At 42.3% G+C, this 23069-nt stretch overlaps 1 protein-coding gene across 1 annotated transcript in view; it reads right to left on the reverse strand.

Annotated features, from left to right (window-relative positions):
• Ccdc148 (coiled-coil domain containing 148) overlaps window positions 1-23069 on the reverse strand; it is a 262678-nt gene that overhangs the window by 61220 nt on the left and 178389 nt on the right. Inside the window, exon 11 of the mRNA XM_048426217.3 lies at window positions 4097-4215. Within this exon, the coding sequence (XP_048282174.1) occupies window positions 4097-4215 (119 nt within the window). The remainder of the gene's footprint in view (window positions 1-4096; window positions 4216-23069) is intronic.

Consider the following 23069-nt stretch of genomic DNA (forward strand, 5'->3'; position numbering starts at 1 on the left):
CCAGATCTTGCTTTTGTGTGCCATGGTTCAGGAGCAGAACCTTTTCTCTTTTTTTTAAATTGATAAATAATCACTAATTCTTTTTAAATATATATATATATATATATATATATATATATATATATATATATATATATATATAAAATTTTATGTGCACTTGTGTTTTCTCTGCATGTATGTCTATGTGAGGGTGTCAGGTCATGGAGTTACAGACAGTTGCGACCTACTATGTGGGTGCTGGTTTTTGAACCCGAGTTCTCCGGAAGAAAAGTCAGGGCTCTTAACCTCTAAGCCATCTCTCCAGCCCCGAGCAGAACCTTTTCTAGTTTGCCCTTCTGCAGCAGGGGCTGACTACACATCACTGCCAGACTGGGGCACCTTTTCTAATTGCTCCAATATTATTTTCTAGCAGCAACGAAACATAGCTAAGTTGTCACATGAGGGGCCGGCTTGTTGGGGTTTCTGTCCCGCCCGGTACCCCACAACCGGCAACTCCCAACGAAAATCAATCACACAGAGATCTCTATAAGTCATAAAGCTGATTGGCCCATTAGGTCAGGCTTCTTATTAACTCTTATAACTTATGTTACCCCATTATCCTTATCTAGGTTAGCACATGGCTCCGTACCTTTCTCAGCTGGGCAGGTTACATGCTGCCTCTTCAGTGGTCTGCACAGGAATGGCTGAGGAAGCTTCTGCTTCCAGAATACTCCCAGTCTCTTTGTGCCACCCCTACTTCCTGTCTGGCTTTCCCGCCTATACTGCCTGCCTGGCCAATCAGCGTTTTATTAAAATATGATCGACAGAATACAGACAATTCTCCCACACCACTAAGTTAACAAACAATCGTCAGTTTGACAAGCACGTCTTGTTTCCTTCCAGATGGTTGCATTGAACACATCTGCCCCAAATTCACATGTGCATGCTTCCATTTCCAGTGGCTTTGGGAAAGGCAGTGCCTTTTACCAGGGCATGAGTGAACGTTCTTACAGAAGAAAACATCAGGGAACCTGTCCCTCCTAGTCAATGCAGTGAGCCTCCATCAGAGGCTGCTTTCTAATTGCCAGGGAGGGATTCCTCATCAGAACCCTAGCCCATGCTGGGTTTGTAGCCTCCAGAACTAAGAAAATAAATCTCAGATTTTGAAACTTCCCAGGGAACACATTTGTAATGACAGCTCTAGCTGAATAATACAATGGTACTATATTTTGTAGTACATTGAAGGTTTGTTTGGTTTTCTTACACTTGTATTTTTTTGTCTGGGTACATATAGATAATATATATGTACTTTGTTAAACAGCTGATAATAGCAATGTACTCCAGATAAGACAGTGCATGAGGACAGGCACCAAGAAGCAGCTTGCATTAATATAATGGTTACATTTCTATAAGAATAGCTTTATTACTACATATTTTAAAAATATTTTAAAATTTAAATATTTTGACAAAACTGCATTAGAAGCATCTTGTCAGAAGAAAAAAGTCAGTTCGTGAAAATCACTTTTATTGAACATTCTTACTCTGGTTCCAGCCATGAGTGACATTCAGTATAGATCTGATACTTGTAATCATTTGAAGTAGATACTATTTATACAGTCATTGTACAAATGTCAAACTAAATTGCAGAGACGCTAACTGTAAAAGGCAAATCAAGGCTCTCATGGTAACACCCCAGTTCTGGAGTCTTCTCTCTTATGCTCAAGAACATGGGGTATTTAGAACATAGAAGGCTAGTGGAAACATTGACAAATAATTTGAATAAAATGAGATGTGGATGTAATTGTTTCTTTGTAATGTCAAGCCACATGAAACCTTCAACACGCCACTATCTTTAACTGCAAAATGAAAATTTCATATTATTCACCCACCAATTTTTTGGTGAATGTGCTATTCTCGTGAGCCTTCATCTTCCATATTCAATTAAGAAGAAGTAATCGAGCAGAACTATCAAACTCTCAAGGAGACATCTGCATACCATTGTGGGAAATCTGGATGCTAATATTAAGGCCTTTTTCTGATGTGAAGAAAGTGCCTTAGGTGAAAATATTAAACATGATTTTTATTGTATTATACCATTAGAGAAAAAATGTTTACCTATCTACCTAATTTCTTAGAACCAGAACAGTTACAGATGAATCTAGCTTCTGGTCATTTTCAGAAGTGAAAGCTTTTTACGTGCTAGACTACATCTCAAAACACAGAATGAGAATTATATTTCTATCCGCATTCCCATTTGGGGGGCAGGGTATCATGTCCTAAACTGGTCTTGAACTTGCTAAGTAGCTACCTATGACCTTGAACTTCTGTCTCCTGTCTCCATCTCAAGGGCTGAGATTACAGGCATGCACCACCACACCTGGTGCTTGTGGTGATAGGAACTGAACCCAGGACTCTGTGGATGTCATGTAAGCCTTCTTCCAGTGGTGCTACATCCGCAGCCCACACAAAATCACAGGTTTGGTTTGGTTTTTTGTGGAGAACTATAACTTGGAGATATGTTTGAAAGCCCTTCCTTGGTATGCAGGGACTGGCTTCAAAATTCTTTAAATCTATATTATTCCATCAAAGGAGTATATATACACACATACAGCTGATAGATAGATAGATAGATAGATAGATAGATAGATAGATAGATAGATAGATAGATAGATAGATAGATAATCAACTCCTAAAGGTGGTCAGCTTCTCAGCTTTCAACTGTTTTCCAGTGCACAAGACGGAGCCTGGAGGAAGGTAAACAACTCATGTTCTCAAGGTCATACACTGTTCAAAGCTGAGTTAAGAATAAAATCCTGAGCTACAGCGCTTGGTCCTCAGCCTTTTTGCTATGCTGCAGTATGGCTATTTTTTCCTGTTATGTAATACACACTAATCTGATTTTCGTTTTCTTCTTTTCAACCGGAGCTCTGAATCAGCTAATCTTGCTAATTACTAGGACAGGAAGCCGAAGACCGAAAATGGCTCTGCAATCGGAGAAGCTCCCGGCGATGAGAGACGTTCTATTAGAAGCACGCCCCAAATGCTGGAACTCCGCATCTGCTCTGCTTTCTGTCTCCCTTAAGTTCCCGTGGCTCTCTTTCTTTTCCTGGGGGAGCTTAAACGGCCCCACCAGCCTCCTGACCATTGCTTTTGCATTGCCCTTTGGTGCACGGCTATTCGGGGGCTCCCATTTACTTCTGAGTCACAGCAAGGCCTGTCCGAGGGTAGCCACTTGTATCTTGGCCTTCACTTGCTGTTTGTCTTTTGGTTGTTTGACCTCCTGACTTCAAGCTCAGGCTTTGCTACCCTCTTGGTTCCATACCCAACTCTTAAGGACTGAGATACCAGGAAAACAATATGATGACGACCCAGGAGATAGTTGGGACCAGGAGCACCTATAACTCCAGAGACAGGTTCTAATTCTAACTTCTTCCAAGGGAACCCTCCCTCAGCCCTAGAGACTTCCTTTGTGTCCCCTTCATCTCTTTAGAAATAAGAGTTTCCTGGTAGGGAATCCAGTTCTTTATTTTGGGATTTTCCTTTCCAAATTATTAGGATTTTTACTGTTTTTCTTTTAGGCCCTGATAAGGTAATCTTTAAAAAACATTGTTTTGATTTCTTGGTGTAACTCATAAAATAAAAAGACGGAGCTCATTATCTCAAATGTCCTTCCCAGCTCTGCAGTTACATAATTGCAGGAAACTCTAGGGCACGTTTTCATATTTGGTGTGAGAGCTCGCTGGAACATCCACCCAGCTCTGGATAATCGTGGATTGTCTTTCTCAGCCTCAGTCACAGTGCATGGACCCCTTTCTTATTAAAATAATGGTCTCCTCCTCCTGGGTCAAGATATTAAAGTCACAGCAGCCACCAGCATCATCTCACTCACGCAGTGGGCGATCAGTTGTCAGAAAACCCTCGGTGAGATTTTTAACTAGGAAGCCATCAAAGTGAGAGTTTAAACTATAGTATAGAAATCACTTTATCTATTTGTAGCCATAAATATTGAATGGCGATATCTGGTGTGAAAGACCCTCGCTCTGATAACCGCTTGTGCTAACATCTTGCAGTAGGCGCTCCCCCAGCTGATGCTCAGGGTCTCAAGTCCCCCTCTCACCTTTCTCTGTCTTTCACTGACTGCTCAGCCATGAACGCTTTCAGTTCTTCTAGTCGCTGGAGATCTCTCGTTTCCATGTCTTGCCACTTCTGCTGCTTCTCAGCCCAGTATTTCCTTATCTGCCATATAAATGTTAATCAAATTTGAATTAACACTAGACAAAATGGAGGAGGGGCAACATCATCCAGCAGTCATTCATACAACAAAGATCAGACTGAAGAATGGGCTTTTTTTTTTTTTTTTTTGGTTGTGCTTTAGAACTGCCTGGAAAATATTGGCAACAGGAAAAAAAATAAATGAAAACATAAAGGCACAAGTCTCTGGAACTCTCCTGGCTTAACGGTTTCTGAAGTGGAAATGTAGTGTGTACTGAGACCTACGTTTTAATCTATGGCTGAAATCATCGACTTTCAGGGAAACGCACGCACACACACACACAGTGTGTTTCTGCCTCTAAAGCGTATGACCTACCTGTTACCCAGGAGTATTTTTATTCTCTTATGGTAATGCAGTCTTTAGCAAATATAACATTTGAAACTATTTTTAACTTAAAAGCGTGGGTTTATTTATGCTAATGGACAGCCGGATGCTAAAAGCTTTATGCTCCCGGGGAAATGACAGGAGATGGGTGGGAGGAAGGAGGGAAAGAACAAATTAACAAGGTTGTGGTAAAGAGTAGTCTCGACCTCTGTGGTAAAACAAAGGTCGCGCTTCTCAGGTTCACAAATGTGGAAGGCATTGTTCTTCCTGAGTTCTCTTTGCTTCTCTCAATGGAAGCAAGCAATAAGCGCTCTTTGTAGGGAGGAGAAATCATTTCAGGGCTCCACAGTGTGCTTAGACAACTCAAGCTAATAAAAGCCCCTTTCTTCTATTACTCTAGGCTGCCATATTGCTGGCTCAAGACACTGGATCTTGCTAGTGAACGACAGAGAGGCACCTCAGTGGTGGCAGGCAGCAGTCCCCAGGGTGGCTGGCTAGCCTCACCTCCAGTGTGGCATTTTGTCTTCTGAGAGTTTGGATATGAAAAGCTAAGTGGTTTCCCAGCTGGCCCTAGAAGCATGGTGTTTGCCCTGGGAGCCTCTCAGGAGGCAGCCTAGAGAGGCAGTCGAAGGTCACAGCCAGTGCAATGCTGCAGTCGCAGGGAAACGTGGCACAAAGTGGTACTCACCCAACATGACTCAAGACAAAGTTTAAAGAGAGAAACCAGAAAGAAGCCAGCAACAAAGATGGTGTGTGTGTGTGAGGGGCGGGGGGGGGGGGGGGATAGGATGAAAAGAAGTACAGTCCTTGTGATAAATGCCAGGAATCCCCAAGTGTCAGGCAGGATAATAGTTAAATCATCTCCACTGCAAATCTAAGTGATCTTCATACTTTTCTGTTTTGTTTTATTTTGCTTTGCAAAAAAAATACCTTTCATTCTCAAGGTGCTGCTGCTGCTTCAAAATCAAGTTTGAAAAAACACATGTAAGAGACGGAAGAGAGCTTCCTCCTGGGTCACACCAAAGCAATGACATTCGCTTACTCTTGGCACTGGCCTGGGTGGAAGAGCGGCGCTCCTCCTGGGGACAGGCTGCTAAAGCCCTCTGTCTCTGACAGGACTGGGTGTATTGCCTTTTGTAGACCAGAGAGTATGCTATCCCCTTCCCTCCCTTCTTTCCTCCTTTCTTCCCTCCATACCTCTGTCCTTTCTTCTTCCTCCTCTTGCCCTCTCTCTCCTCACCTCTCCTTTCCTTTCTTCCTCCTTCCCCTTCTCTGTGCTGTCATTCACAGTGCTCAATCCTGAGCCCAGCCCTGGGAAGCCTGATCTGAAAGGATTCTCACAGCTCTGCAGGTCAGGGCACCTCTTCCTGCTGCGACTACAATCCTGTGGCGGAGAGCTCACTCTCTGACGCAGCATTCTGGGGAGTGCTTTGCATTTGTTACTATGACTTTAAGAACACAATCACATCTTTCTCACACGTAATTCCATCTAGTCTCCATTTTTGTATTGTCTGAATATGGACCCTTTGCCTGTTCTTCTCAGTGCTCTGTGTGGCCTTCCAGGGCACCTCCAGGTCCTTGTCAAGCCTTGCAACACCTGAGTCATCACCTCAAACCTACCCTGCCTGTCTAGGCGACATTCGAATTCCCTTTCAAGCTGCCGTACTTATAAGGTCTTCTATGGAACTGTGTTCTCCTTCGGCATTTGATCATCATCGGTGTCCTACTTCTAAAATCTTCAATTATATAGCAACAGACTCTTTGACAAGAGCTGGTTCCTCTCCACCTCCATCCCCGGCGTTCTAGCTCAGTAGTTTGGTTTGGCCCTCAACATGAGGCTTTGCTAACTAGTACAACCTCTCTCCTGCCTGATTGCAAAACATGTGATTTACTAATCGTGGCACTTTGAGTGTCTTCTAGAACACTGAATAACCATTTGATTAATGATACAATTGTATGAATAGGTATAAAATTCATGGCCTTGGTGGGACCTTCAGTGACAACTATTTTTTTAAATGAATTCTTGGTCAATAGTTCCTAATTTCTCAACAACATTCCAAGACACATTCCCTACATTCTGCTCTGTCCCCACCTATTTCCCACTTTTCACAGGCCACGAGGAAGTTCTAACTTTCCTTCATATCCCACCAAGGAGAGGAAGGGCTATCCTTCCTTCAGTGGTCATAGTACATGCTCTAAAGACTCAGAAAGATCCTTACCCCATGTGCAGCTCTCAACTCTTAAACCTCCCTGCTCCACCACCTGTCCCTCCTTCATCCCGCCTCAGCTGTCTCTGTGCCGCTTCCTCCTCTGCAATACAATTAACCACAGACCCCTCCATCTCAAATCTTCAAGGAAGAAGACTACTTGGAAACCACAAAGATGGTAGCAACGTGCCATTCAAAGTTCGTTCTCATTAAAGCAACAATTTACTATTTTCCACGTTCCATCTATATTATTCCCGACTCCCAGCATTCTTGCCTCTGCCTTCTACAGAGGAAGGGTTTACCAAGCAACAGGGAAAGGAAGGGCAATTCTACACGAGCAGTCAATCCAAATATATCAGTAACGATCCAGGCAAACCTGCCGCCTTCTCTGGTGACTCACAAGGGATCAAATCAAACAATCATTTCAACTTTTATTTTATCAATAATTGCTGATTCTGTATGTTTCCATTAACCTTTAAGTCAACTGTTAAAACATTATTGGCTTTGGCACTCACTTGTTCAGTTAATATTAAGGACATGCCTGGAGCCATATACCATACACTACTTACTTGGGATGTGGTATTTATAGCAATTATCAAATTGGGACTTAGTAAAGACACAGTAAAGAAATAGATGAGTGAACAAGTCATTACATATCCTGCTAATTCCTAAGAAGGAAATAAGTAGGGTGATGTTTCTGAAGAGTTTGGGTGGCTTTATTCGATGGCATTTTCAGATGCTTTCAATGGGACATTTGGAGGAAAGGTTGAAAGATGGCAAAACAGCCTTTGAGGAACTAGAGATCATTGGGGGACATGGAAGCTGTGGGGTCAAGAGCATCGGCCAGGAAAGAACTCTCATGTTCTAGAAATCAAGATGAGACTGAACCAGAATTGGCGGGTAAATCTAGGAGACTAGAATTGGTTGGTAAGTGAATGCAGAAGTCCAAAAAGGAGAGCTGCCGGGGGTTCACATGAGCAGGCCGTGACTCCGACACAAGGAATTTCAATCCAGCAGTGACAGGTATGACTCTGGATGGAAAATGTTCTGCCTGTTAGATGAAGAATGAAGAGTGAGGTGCCAAGGAGTATGGAGATCACCTCGGAATGTAGGGCAAAGGTGGTCACTTGGGCTAAGAACTGGAGAGCAATGTAGGGGTGAGGCGTTCTTGAGTGTGGGATCAGCATGCTTGCTGAGGAGCTTTGCATATTCAAGGCCTGGACTAAAGAGCAAGCAGTGGGCCCTAGCATTTTGCTTTAGCCACTGTGAGACTGAAGCATTAGTAACTGAGATGAAAGAGTGGGTTCCTAGCAGGCTTGGAAAAGAAGCAGAAGGTCACTTTGGGGCATATAGATCCTGATATGCCTACAACACCTCTACTAAGCAGACACAACGGACATCTGGAGGTATGAATTGCCGCAGGGAGAACTCAGTCCTGGGGGCCCAAATGAAACATCTATTTACAGGAAAATATCTGCTGTCCAAGACTAGGGAGAAAAGGTGCCAGCCTTATTTACATCTTCATTTTCACAGCTGTTCCTAGGAGAACGGCTTACCTTCTCACCTCCGTGGTGACATCTCATTAAGTTGTCAGGACTAGAGCAAGCCTAGCTCCCCTGCAGCAAGGACCCTTGGCTTATTATTCATTATGCTCCTCGTCTTGATTCGTTCACATGGCAGTTCCTGGGATTGTTCCCGGCCTAGGGAGCCTTTGCTATATGCCTGGGGTTTCCCTGCCTTTTGGATTGGGAAACCCCTCTGGGCCCTCTTTTAAGACTTACCCTTCAGGACTGCCTTCTTAGCCATTCTTCCTTTCTCCTCTCCCAGATACGGTGAGGTGTGCCTGCTTAGAGCATCGTTTGTTTTCTTGGCACAGCATTTCCCATATGGATTTTATTATTTAGCGCCGTATTCCTTGTACTTTATACTGTGCCTGGCATACACTGGAGTTTAGATGGTCACTGTTAGATGAGCAGACACTTTCTCCTAGTCCCTGGCCCAAGAATAACAGTTGTGGATTGGAACTGGGCCAGCGGTTTTATTTGTAAGAGGGTGAAGTCTGGACTAAGTGCTTCCCCAAGGAGTGTTCCATTCACTTCTCATCAATTAATAGGAGCAGAAAGCGTGGATCGAGAATTATTGGCTCTGCAAGCTTCAAATTAAAATCCTGGCTAAGCACGTTCAACTAGACCTTTGAGATACTTGTTGAGACACAGGGCCTAGATGCACTGGGTTTTAGATTTCTTCTGTAATCTTTAAAACGTTCAAGTGAAGGCTGTTCAGACAGTTAATGTAAGTGATAAATCGAATGTCAAGTTCTTGCTTGAACATGAAGTTTCTAACAAAACAAGCTCTCATTGCCCTGCTTTCCTCCGGGGGATGCTGATTTGTCCTGGATGTAAGCGGTCCCTTTTCCAGAGTCCCCCATCATGGTCATTTTAGTAGACTTACACCAGTGAAAGTATGGACAAAGCAAGGAAAAATAGTCTCTGCCCAGAGTTATGTATCAAAATGTAATACTAGTTTTTCCAGCGCATTTAAATTGTTTCTATATCCTATCTTCCTGTAGCAATCTTCAAAAACAGTTTGTTTCTTATTAACAATCCTACTAGAAAGCGTGGTGTTTACGCTCTAAGCATACATCAGAGTTTACCCTTAAAAAACTTAGACGAGTGTCAAACAGCCATTAAATTCACCATGAAATAAGACTTTCTTACTTATAGATAGAAAGCAGAAGCTTAGAACGAACGCATTATCACAGGAAAAGGGTTGGCCTCTAATTTCAGGCTAGCTGTGTGATATCGAATATTTGAACAAACTGACTTCTGTACCGTGTTCCTGAGTTAGTATCGCCAGAACTTTAATCACTTTGCAGCAGGAGGTCAGAACACTTAACCAGACACAGACGATATGGGACACAAAGGTTAAAATATTCAGTCTCTTTTTACCAACAAAGCATTAAGAGAAAGCAAACTGTGATGTCATCTTCTGGTTTCTAATTTCTTTAGATAGCTCCCTTTCAACTGACAGCCATCCTTTCTCCTTTTGACCTGCAAAATGCCACCCCATATAACAATGTAGCATTATCATATATAAAAACACGACTGGGCATAATAAACATTCATTTTATACTTTTTCCTGTTAATTTAACACACGTAATACATAATAGTACAACCACCTCTGCATTGGCACATAATTTATGACCTCTTAGAAGGCAAGGGACATTTCGTATACAATGGCATTTTGTATCTAGTATCTTTTAGGAGGGAAATGAAAGACTCATTGTACCAGATTTTCTTTTACTTTTGGGCCACCAACCAACTCCCAAATCACTACACAGAGACTTCCTACTACTTATGAATACTTAGCCTTATCTTATGCTTGCCCCACTAGCTCTGTTTCTCTTCACTTATATTTTGCCTCAGGGCTTTTCCCCTTTCTTTGTGTGTCCTGCTTTCTCCACTGCTTCTCATGTCTTGGCTGGGCGGTGGCTGCCTGCCTGGCTTCCAGCCCCAGGCGTCACCATCTCTTTTTCCCTCATCTCTCCTCTTCCTTCTTTCTTCAAGCCTAGATTTCTGCTCCTTTCTGCCTGATAGCCCCACCTATCCCTCTCCTGTCTGCATATTGGACATTTAACTTTTTACCAGACCATTCAGGTCCCTCAGACAGGCAAGATGGAACAAATGCAACGTAACTCTACATAATTAAACAAATGCAGCACACCTTTACATAGAAAGCAATAGTCTGCAACATAAACAAATGTGACCCACCTCTACATAGTTATAGTCTGCAGATAAACAAATGTAACACACCTCTACATAGTTACATAGTCTGCAGATAAACAAATGTAACACACCTCTACATAGTTAAATAGTCTGCAGATAAACAAATGTAACACACCTCTACATAGTTAAATAGTCTGCAGATAAACAAATGTAACACACCTCTACATAGTTAAGGTAATATTCCACAACAACTCATCTGCTAAACTGATGCAATGAAATATAATGCAGATAGGAAGGTAGCACTGAAGTAAATACTGTTGGGGTTTTGCTCATATAAATCCCAGTATTCCTGAAAGAGATTAATACTTCATACAGTAGTCTGCCGTTGAGCTTGATACAAGTTCTTATCGCTGAACGAATTTATAATGTCATGGGGACGTAATTAACCCCCAAGCCATGCAGACCTGGTCATTCTGAGTCAAGTTGCTTGGGAAAGCCAAATCAAGCTATTTGACGTAAAGATGAACACTTAGCCACTCTTCTTGTCAAAATCTTTCAGTCAGTGTTATCTCTCCTGTACTTTGTACTAAACAACATCTCAGGGATTCGACCTAAGACTTAAATTTCTGAATTTAAAAAACTAGTATCAGGCCGGGTGGTGATGGCACACGCCTTTAATCCCAGCACTCGGGAGGCAGAGGCAGGTAGATCTCTAAGTTCGAGGCCGGCCTGGTCTACAAAGCAAGCTCCAGGACAATCAGAGCCAAACAATGAAGCCGTGCCTCAAAAAACAAACAAAAAACCTAGCATGAGGTTGGAGAGAATGGTGGCCCAGCAGTTACGAGTGCTTGCTGCTCTGAACAGAGGGTCCCAGTTTACTGACCAGCGTTCAGGCCAAGTGGCCCACCACCACTTTAACTCTGGTGCCGGGACGTCTGAAATCCTCTTCTGCACTCCCTAGGTAGCTGTGTGCACCCATGTACACACCTATACACAAACACATACTTGTACATCTTATTAAAAAGAAATTTAAATTGTAAAGGTGTTTCCGTGGTGAATTTGCAGGGAATTCATTGTGTCAAAGCTCTCTACGTGAGCAGGAAACCAAAGCTAGATCTTTGGTATCCAAAAGAGGAAGTCAATTTTACAACTAACTACCTGGTTATTTGAACTTCATGGGTCTCTTTCTGGCCAGAATCCAAATGCTCATGTTTTTGAAACATTCCCTTGCCCCAAACTTGACTGTTTCAGACACTGAACTACAAACTGATAAGCAAGTTCACCCCCGGCTAGTAAGAGAATAAACTACCATACATTTTCTCCTGAATGATTGTATAAGGCTATGAATACAGAAACGGGACCAGCAAGATGGCTCAGCGGATAAGGGCAATTGCCCCCTATTCTGGTGGCCTGAGCTTCGCAAGGTGGAAAGAAAAAAACTAATTCCCATAAGTTGTCATCTGATCTTATTACATGTATGCCATAGAATGCATGCGACCTATACATGTGTGCTATGGAATACATGCATACCTATATTTACTTTACACACATATAAATAATTACAACTTTTTACTAACAAGAAGACTCTCAGAGAACTTAGTTACTAAGAAATAAGCTTTTAAAGCACAACAAGCTTGGAAATTGACAAAGATCAACATATAGGTTTGTTCATTATAGTCTTAAAAGAATGAAAAGGGCAAGAAGGGAAATATCCCAAATTGTGAGATTATCAAACAAATTCTTTGAAAAACTACACAAGCAATAAGAGTACTGTGGTGCACCATGAATGTCCGGGCTCTATGCATTGCCATACAGTTCGTGAACCGGACAAGGGGCTGGAGATTGGAACACACAAAGACACACAGAGACCCGGGTCATCCTTGAAACAAGAATGCCCCTTTTATTGTGTCCAAGGGCAGCTATAGGAATTCTTATATGATAGTCTGCCCCAGCCAAACACACCAGAAACCACCTTCCCTGCATCAGGAACTCCTGAGGGTCTCATGCTCAGAGCAATTGCAAGCTGTCTCAGAGCAGAGGAAAACAAGTTGTTTACAAGAAATTCAGAATCTGGGGGTTCACAGCTCCCAACAGAATACTACATAGGAAAGGGGGAAATATATGAATATTTGATATGGAGTAATTGTCTGTATTCTGTCAATCATGTATTTTAATAAAACGCTGATTGGCCAGGCAGGAAGTATAGGTGGGTCAACAAGACAGGAAGTAGAGGCAAGACAATGAGAATAGAAGAAGGCTAGGGAGGAGAACCTCCCTCCGCCATTCCCGCCCAGATCACCGAAGAGGCAACATGTGAGCTGTCACACTGAGAAAGGTACTGAGCCGTGTGGCTAACATAGATAATGATAATGGATTAATATAAGTTACAAGGACTAATAAGAAGCCTGACCTAATGGGCCAATCAGTTTATAACCTAATGTAGACTCCATGTGGTTTTCTTTGGAACTTGCCAGCTGTGGGGTACCGGGTGGGACAGAAACCCCAACAAGCCAGCCCTCATGTTACAAATATTGACAAGAAGGGGCAAATAAAGTTTAAAATAATACATTTATGTTCTTAGAAACGTTTAAGACCATTGCTGTTAAAAAACTTCTGGGAGTAACACACGTCTGGAGTGTTTTTCATAGTATTTTGTATGTTTGTATTTCTGCAACAGATATAAAACACTTTGTAATTACAAAGGTTTGCTTTTTTAAAATTTAGGCAAAAATTTCCTAAAAATGTACACTTTTAGGAAGTACATCAAGGAGCATTGTTACTATTCACTCCTGAAGTTTTCAGACTATCTTCTCGTATCAAGCCCAATGACAAAATACTGTATAAAGTATTTATCTTGTCTATAGTTGTATAACGCTTTCTGTCACCTTGTGTAACCTACAAAGTGAGTTCCAGGATAGCCAGGGCTGTCACACAGAGAAATCCTGTCTTTAAAAAACAAAAAAAAAAAGAAGAAGAAGAAAAACATTTCATGGAATCATGATTTAATTCTATGACATAGGCTTTATAAAGGCCTCATACAAAGCTTCTATTAAAAATGCTGCCAATAGGATAGGTCACTCTTCCTTTCAATATGTGTTCCAGCTTCTGACTTACTGGAATGATGTCCATCAGTAACAAATGGAAACTAAATCCCCTTTTTTTATGTAACTGAGTCCAATTATGAAAATTTCTCTTCTTTTTTAGTTTGCTGACATAGCTGCCTTCATATCCCTTTAATTTCTTGCTGGTTTCTCATATCAGTGATTCTTACTAATTAACATATGGCAAAAAAATAGGATAAACTAAAAGATGTGCCAAAGGAGAGCTGAAGGGAAAGGGAGAGTGGCAATGCAGGCAGTGTGAGGAGTTGAGCCGCACTGAGCTGTTGTAGAATGTTAGTTAAAGGTGTGTTACATTTGTTTACAGTGTGGAACATTTGCTTAATATGATGCAAAGATGTGTTGTATTCATTTATGTTGCGTTTCTTTAACTATGTGAAGCTGTGTTGCTTTGCCTGTCAAAAACATCTGATTGGTCTAATAAAGAGCTGAATGGCCAATAGCCAAGCAGGAGAAAGGGTAGGCGGGACTGGCAAGCAGAGAGAATAAATAGGAGAAGAAATCTGGGAATAGTAGAGCAAGAGAAAAGGAAGCAAGCAAAGAAGGAACCAGCCACACAGCCAGATGTGGAATAAGAATGAAAGAAAAGCTATTCAGAAATAGAGAAAGGGATAAAGCCTAGAGGCAAAAAGTATATGGGGGTAAACTAAGAAAAGCTGGTTAGAAACACAAGCCAGGCATTCGTGAGAAAGAACACGATTCCATGTGATTTACTTGGCAGCTGGGGGGCAGATTCCCCCCCCCCCACCAAAAGAGCCAAAACAGTAAAGAGTAAAAAACAAATAACTACACTGAGCTGCTTCGCCACCTGCAGACAAGAGACAGCATGGTGGGAGGAGCAGCAGACAAGAGCAAAGACCTTTAGTAGAAAGAATGACGCTCAAACACAACCCAACAGGGCAAGAAACTGGAGGGCCATCACCACCTTCCTTCACTCCAGCCTCCCATCTTTGCTAAGTGCAGCCAGAAGCCAAGGTCAGGGAAGACACCAGACAAACCAGGAGTCACTGAATGAAGGGTGGAGAATATTAATTTCTTTGACTAAAAGTATTTAGAAGTAGTTAATACCGACATGCTTGCAGAAGTAACATTTTAGGTCGTGCTCGCTTGGGACATTGGGGTAAGCAATCCTTCATAGCAGAGCTTCCCACGCAAATTGGCAATAAGCTGTTTTCTGTTGTGATGTATTCTATGTCTATACAATAGGATGGGCCAAGAAAGTATTCTCAGGTAAACACATTAGTTATCTCATTCTTAATTGAAATGCCAGGTGGATTTAAAAATAACTGTCATGGCTTCTTTAGGAGGAAACGTCTATTTTCAGGATGGGCAATATTACATAATGATCGTGTTGTCTGTTGACACTGCCAAAATGAATTTGCTCATAATCTTGTTTAATTTCTCTCTTTTCACTGTTCATTAGGGAGGGAGTTTATATCCGAAGGATGTATTTGGAGACATGAAGTGTCGGAGAGTAAGAAGTAATCAGGCCGCAGAGTCGTTCAGTCATGGCGTCCTAGAGCTGAGGTGATTTTTGTGAACATTTAATCCAAATACTTAATTTTACAACGGAGAGCGCAAAACCCCACACAGCCTGCATAACACGCCCAAGGTCATTCAACATCCTAGGGCCCCTGGGATTGTCATGGCTTCCTCTCGGCTTCAGCATCGAGGCACGTGCTGTGTGCAGCTAAGTGGTTATAGGTGGCGTGTGCAGCAAACACACCCAAACAATATTCTGTGAGTTCCCGCACCATGCACAGGGAGTAACAAAATGAAAAATAAAAACCACAAATTCCCATTTCTTATAAATGTGCATTCTAGAAAAATAAGTGATGGTAGTATTACAAAATATGTATGCCAGGGGTGCTAAATGCTGAGACAAAAATAGGCCAGGATGACAGGTCACAATGGGAGAAGCCGGTCATCGAGGATGTCCTCACTAGTGTGGTGTCCATTTGTGTCCTTCACTGAACTGAGAAGAGGGCTGTGCGGACATTACAGAGGAGGAGGAAGAGGGTTATAGGCACAGGGAAGGCACCAGGGCACCAGGGAGACAGAGGCCAGGATGCTCATGGAGGAGGAAGCAGACGGCTGTGGCTGGAGCAGAAGCAGGTGGGAAGGGGTGGGATTTGAGATCCAGCACACGTTGGGACTGCGCGGGGAGGAAGACCAGGCAGGGCCTTTGAGACTGGTAGACTTTGGATTTTATTTCAAATGGATGGGAACTCTGTTGGTACATTTCTGGCCGGGGGAATGATACAATCCAGAGGAAGTTTTTACGAAGATCAGCATGGCTGCTTTGTATAAAAGAACGTGGAGGTAGAACATCGAGACAGGAAGAGTGGGGGTAGGGCGCTAACTATAACTAGGAGACCAAGAGGCCACCTCAATGCTTTGAAGTGATTTTAAAGACAGCTTCTATCCATGTCAGAAGGTAAATGTATGAAAACATGAATTAGCAATGACTGTTGGGCTGAGCCCTGGGAGAACAGAGGCCATCAGTGGTGAGAACAGGAAGGAAAGGATGAGATAAGTCTAGAGGGAAAGGCAGAACCACAGAATTGGCATTTAGATTTGAGATAGTCGGGCATGTCAGTGCAGACTCCAAAAAAAACTATTGATCGATACTGTTCAGCATATAAAGCAGGTGAAGTTATTTTAAGTTAGTTGAGATCCACAAGATGTACAAACTTAGCAGACTAAGCCCCCAACACAATCTCAAGTTTAAGAAATAGAAGAATGAGGAAAACCTGTCCAAGTTAACTGAGAAGAGAGTACCATTATGGTAGAATGGCTTGCTAGAAGTAAATGAAACTGTTTCCCACAGACAAGGCTATGATCAGGTCTGTCATGGTAGTTCCAGAAAGATGAGGACTGAGTGAACACTGGGGTTAGCCAGCGGAGCATGGAGGTCAAATGAACCTTGGCAAATGCAGTGTTGCTGAAGTGGGAGGCTGCGGTGGCTCAAGAGTAAAGACGAAAGTGTTCACATCACCAATTACCAGAGAAATGTGAACCACAGTGAACCCTGCACGTGACCCCGCTCCAGCGGGGAGAAAGGAACAAAGGTGATAAGAGCTGGAGGGGATGATAGTAAAGTGACCACATGCACACTGGTGAGAGGGCAAACCGCGGAGGACAGCACAGAGGGTCTTTTAAAGATGAACAAAGAACCCCCAGAACCCATCAGTCCTAAGACTGGGGCTCTGGCCGAAGAAAATTGGTGTGCTGCTGAGGCATCTGTATCGACACACTTACGGAAGCACTATTTACATCCGTGGAGAGATGAGAACAACCCACATGCCCGTCCACTCAGGAACAGTTAGGAAATAAGAACACAAACGAGTTGTAAGAGTTGACCTCTTGTCAGGCGTGGACTCTAGGTCATTGCTAAGGAAACAAGCCAGGGCAGGAAGTCAAATGGCACATGACTTTACCCAGGTGGAAGTGAAAATGCTGATCTCACAGACATTGAGAGGGCAGTGGTTACTGTAGGCTGGGGGTGCACAGGACAGGGAAAAGTCATCAGAGACTGCTAAAATGTAGCCGGAGAGGCATAAGAAATTCTCACATACTGTACCATAGTAGCCCTACTGATTTACCGTGCATTTTTAGAATGCTTGAGGAAAGAATTTTAAATGCTTCACCTTAAAAAAGATAACTGGTACAGGCATAAATACACTTACACTGATTGAAGCACCATACAATATACACATGTGCCAAAATATTACATGATATGTTATAAGTATGTGTGCTTTTCATGTGTTAAAGGAAATTAAAATAAAGTTTAAGAGAATTGGAGCTGGACACTTTCAGGCTATGGAATGATGGTATTGTCTGAAGAGGGGCGGGGCCAAGAAAGAGGATTTGTTGGAAAGAAGACATTATGGCATGCATTTGGAAAACATCATGTGATGGGACAAAGACTGGGACAATCTTGAGTAGGAAAGGCGATGAGACTCAATGCTCAAACAGTGGACCTGGTTATGAAGTGTTATGAAGAGAGGGTGTCAGGGTCATAGGTATGGGCTCCAATGGGTTGGTAGATTTGATCGTAGATACTCTGGTGAAAATAATGTCAATATGTTAAAAAGAAAAATGCAGTCATGGCAATTTTCTTCATCTTCCTTAACCCTGCTCCAAAAATGATACCAAAGAGGAAATAAGAATGGGGGAGTTCTTAAAAGCAGCTTGTAACATAATCTTATCATGATTATCTTATTTCTCATGGAATGTTTAATTACAATGCCTTGTTAACCCACAGAAATCATAACTATTAAGAATATGGAAACAGACTGTCAGTTTGGGGCACCTTTAAAACATAAGAGCAACTCCACTACAGCAAATAGTACTATTGGAGAGTTTTAATATTACCCACTTTCTATCTGCTAGACAGAAGTGTGTGAACAAGGATAGGACTGCGGAGAAAATAACCCCAGCTCCAATACGTTGATATTGAGGCTTCTTGAAACTGAGGTTTCTCAAAATGGATTCATCTCAAAATTAGCAACAAATAGCAGTCACAACGAGGGCATCAGAAATAGTAGAGCAGCATTTCAATGATAAACCCAGGACCACTGCATCTAAGGCCAAACCCTAGTCACCCCACTTCAGGGTTCTGTGACTCTGGGGAAATTATGGAACTCCTATATTCAGTCACAAAGTGACAGTCACATGGTTATCCATCCATCAGAGTTGGTAAGATTAAATGAAATCAGCGCTGCATTGAACACTGCAAACACTGTATAAATGTTCATTAATTATCTGATCATTAGAAATAATTAAGACTTAGCAGGGAATATAGCCAAACATGGCACCTGGAGTTAATCCTTAAATTTTGCTCTCTAAAGCTGCTAACTGGGAAATATTGTACAAAAGAACAAATACATCTGGCCCTTGGTTATCCTAGCATTTTTTCCATATGATCTTTCCTGAAAATTGTATCATCACAACAGATAGTAAGGTCCATTAATCCCAACACTTGTAGGGCAGAGGCAGGCCTGAGTTTGAGGCCAGCCCGGCCTACAGAGTGATTTCTAGGATAGCCAAAGCTACATAGAGAAACCCTGCCTCAGAAAAAGAAAAGGACAAACTATATATGAAGGCTCAATCATGTTTTACTCTTCTTAGGAAGAATCTGCAGGGGCTGTAGCGATGGTTCAGTGGTTAGGACGACTTTGATGCTTAAGTTTGGTTTTCAGCACCCACACCTGTTGACTCACACTGCTGGCAACTTAGCTCTAGAGCATCAGCTGCAAACTTCTGCTGCGGGTACAGGTACAGGGCTCAGCTTTTTATGTATGTGTCAGAGACTTGAACTGAGGTCCTCACAATAACAACAAGCCGTCTCTGAAACCCTGACATTTTCATTTTAAAAAGACAGTTCAAAACAAGCAAGTAAGCTTACCGTTGGCCATCTCTGGATGGTCATTCTACAGTTCCTGTCACTTGTGGACTTCATATTGAGAACTAATTTCATCTTCAGTCTCACGTAAACAGGGCAGAATCAGTTCACTTAATAAGCTTACTAGACTCACGTCTAAATTTTTAATGGCATACTAAAGAACACTGGGAGCATCTTTTACACTAGGTGATTCTTGATTTATTTCTTTCAGTTAATTAAATGTCCTGCTCAACATTAGTTCCTTTGCCCATAAAATACTATCTAGAGGACTGATATTAAATTTTCAAAAGAGTAAATTGGAATCCCAGTTCATTTTTGAGTTCCTTCTGCATAAAACATCTACTGTCTTCTCCTATCTAGCCATTGTTAAATGATATTTATCCATTACATTTCTTTAACTCTGATATTCAGGCTGCTTCATCAGATTCTAAAATTAAAAAGAAAAATAAGAAAGGGGGCTGAGGTTGCTCAGTGGTTAAGCGTACATACTGCTCCTGCAGGCGGTCTCAAGGTTGTTCCCAGCACCCATGCTAGGCAGCTCACAACCGCTTGTATCTCTAGATCTAGGAGATCTGATTTGTTCTTTAGATCTTCGTGGGCACCTACACCCTATGTGACTCTCTCCCCTTCCATGCACACATATACACAAACAAAACTAATTTTTAAAAGAATAATAAAGCTAGGCGGTGGTGGTGCACGCCTTTAATCCAAGCACTTGGGAGACAGTCAGGCAGATCTCTGAGTTCAAGGCCAGCCTGGTCTCTAAGAGCTAGTCCCAGGACAGGCTCCAAAGCTACAGAGAAACCCTATCTTAAACTACAAAAACAAACAAACAAAAATAATAACAAATAAAACAAAACACTCCCTCAAACTGCAAAACTCCACACCTAGGAGATATCAGCTGAGAGGACTGGAGAACAGCCAATGGGAGCAGTTCTAGAGGCAGGGCCTCCATTCCTAGGCTCCTTGGCTCCCTGGCTCCTCAGCTCCACCGGGACTTAGCTTTAGTGCAGATGGTTCATTTGCAAAGAGTCTCTCGTGAGAGTGAGGTCTAGTTTTGTGTTTGGAGGGACTCAGAGACGACATGTTTCCAGGGTCCCCAAAGGCTATGGCTATGCTCACACTGTCATGTCTGTTTTCTGAGAACATGAAAGGTGCTGAAAGCCAGTTTCAATCATCTGACAGTCACCATATTGCTAAGTGTCACCACAGTGCTTCTGTCTTGATGCTTCAGCTAGCGCAAGTGAAACATTGCATAAATTGACAGCATTTTCATTTTGTATCACTTTATTGTAAGTGCAATCCAGTTAGCTGTCTTCCCTTCCCTCCTCAAAAGCAGCCTTGATCTCTGTGTTACACAGGTTGGGGGAGAGATCAGTCAGAATGGAAAAGGAGGACGGTTCCCTGTCCCACAGTCCCTGTGGGGCACACATGCATGCCATAGCAATTAAGGGCCGAAACGGAAACAGGAAGATTAATAGGAAGCGAGTTGCTGAGCCCTACTGCAGTCAGTCAGGGCAAAAAGTTTATTTCAGGACCTGAACTTTGATCAGCTACTGCTAAACTAAGAATGTTACTCAGATGGGGCACTCGTACTAGGGAGCAATCAGATCAGCAGAGGTCAGAGCAGGGACAGAAACCTATAACTTGGTGATTCAAGACCAAGAAATGAAAGAAAAGCCGATGTAGGCATTGATGAGATCAAAGGTATCTCCTAACTGCCCTGAGATAAGGTAATCATCAGTACTTCTTGAAGGGGTCATGAGTTACTTTTAAAATTACATTAGAAATATATGTGTACAGATATTTTTGTGTTTGTCAATATGAGCATATAAATTTGTGTATATATATATATATATTACTATTTAATTTGTTGTATGTAGTCATATTCAAGTTAACCAATATCAAGCTCAATATAACTCGCCCCATTTTGTAGTTTTTGTTTTTCTCAATGAACACTTTTATTATCCTGATAAAATTTGAAACTCAAATCTTCCTGTATTACTAAGAGCTTCTGGTGACATAGCAAGGATTGTATACTATCTTTGTGGCAGGGCAGGTAAACACAGCCTTTTAAGAACTACTAGAAGAGGGACAACTTATTTTGGAGTGTCCTCATACATAAGATGTACCACATTGGAAGGCACTTGGAACACAATAGGTAAGTGGGTGGAGAATCAGCCCATCTGGACCACTGGGATTACATCCTCACACTGCCGATATCACTAGGAGCCCATATCACTACCCTGTATATTAAGCGGCTAGGTGGAGAGAAAGCAAATGCAGCCCAACACATTACTACCTGTGGGAGAGCAGCAGAGTTGGTGCTGAAAGAGAAAGTAAAGGCACTACTTTGAGGTGCACTGCTTCCTTAAAAGAACCTTGAGATTTCAAAGCAGAACACACAGCAGCAGGCATATGTGTATAATTTATAATAAAGTCAGCAAGTCATAAAGCTTATGAGAAGCGGTGTACATTTTGTCTTTTTGAACTGTGTGCTAATGAGTCTGTATTCTGCAGTTTATTGCCACCTAGACCCAGGGGATGCACTAGTGAATCAATGGTCCTGCGGTTCAGGGTGAATCACTGCGGTTAGCTGCAAGCTCTATGTTCTGATTAGAAAGTTTCATCTTGCTGGCACTAAAGGCCAGTTATGCAGCCACTAGTGCTGATCTAGTACTTCCCTTTGAGGGGACCTTACTTTTGCTAGCTAAGAACAACCAGGAAAAAATAAAAATGCGCTGTGCCCATGACTCTGGTTTTTTAATCTGGCTTAATACTATTTCCTCTAGTTATGATTAGCTCATTGCTATTTGAAATGTCTGATTCGATTCCATATTATGTTTCTAGCTACCTTTGGTTCTACCAGTCTGCTACAACAATATTAATATCAGTAGTTACCATATTATTCATAGAGCTCTTTCGGGGTTCCAGTCGTGTGCTAGCTGTTTTCCATGTTTTGTCTCAATTTTTCCAATATTATGCAAATAGATACAAACGCTGAAACTCAGGAGATAAAGACAATTTTCCCCATGGTCACACAATTAGCAAGTGACGCCTATGAATTTTGTTGTCTGAGTGAGGAAAACATAAACCTATGCGTTCAATATACTTGGAGCCATGCCCCACTTCTAATGGGCTCATTGAGTTAGGGACCCTTCACGCCTGCTACCCAGTTTGCAGTTCGTTGCCTTCTCTTTCCACAGTGGCTCATCTCTAGCTTTCTTTGGAACTAATCTCTTTAGATCCACTTCAGTATCTTTGAATCTGCATCCGTCTGGATTCCCTAGTCAATGAGGTTGCCAATGTACCATAGAGTTATAGCCAATATGTGGTGAAAACAAAAGCGTCTTTGAACTACTCTGCCTTCTTAAATTCTAGTTCAGAGCCATGGGGCCTGCCTTGGGATAGCAAACTAATACAAAGTCTTGTTCAGGAATGCTCATCTTGTAGTACTCAGGTAGCTGGAACCCATTCCCCACCCTGCACAGTGGTTCAAAGTCAAACAAAAGACACGAGTAGGCTTAGTCTCAAAATGCCACTTGTCTTCAGGAAGCCCCCTCTCGTTCCCTATCTGCAGTCCCCTTTCTAGCCTGTCCTCATACAGGGAGATATAAGGAATCTTAGCCCCTCGTGAGCCTGGATGGAAGTCTGAGCCAGAAAGGAAGTATCAGGAATGTCGTGTGCCTGTAGGTGCCAACCTTAGCCTCCAATACCTACACTGTTTAATTCAGCCCTCCATGCTCAGAATTCCACACTTGGAGTCCTCCCCCACCCCTTCTTATGAATAGTAGCACAGGGTGACAGCTGGGACACTTTGTCATCCTGCTTCTTCCCAGTAGAATTCTGGGCATGCGGTAGTCTCTTTCCATGCTGCCGTATTCCAGACATTGAAACCCTACGTGCTTCACAGGATCCTCATGTATTAGACAAAAGTCGCACACACTGTCTTCTTAGATAATCCTCCCATCGCTTTGGTCTTTGGAGGTGACTAAGAGACATCACTCTGCTTCCCGAGTCTTTCTAGTTTCAAAA

The sequence above is a fragment of the Myodes glareolus genome, chromosome 21 (genome assembly GCF_982192425.1).
Source record: "Myodes glareolus chromosome 21, mMyoGla1.1, whole genome shotgun sequence".
Taxonomy (NCBI): domain Eukaryota; kingdom Metazoa; phylum Chordata; class Mammalia; order Rodentia; family Cricetidae; genus Myodes; species Myodes glareolus.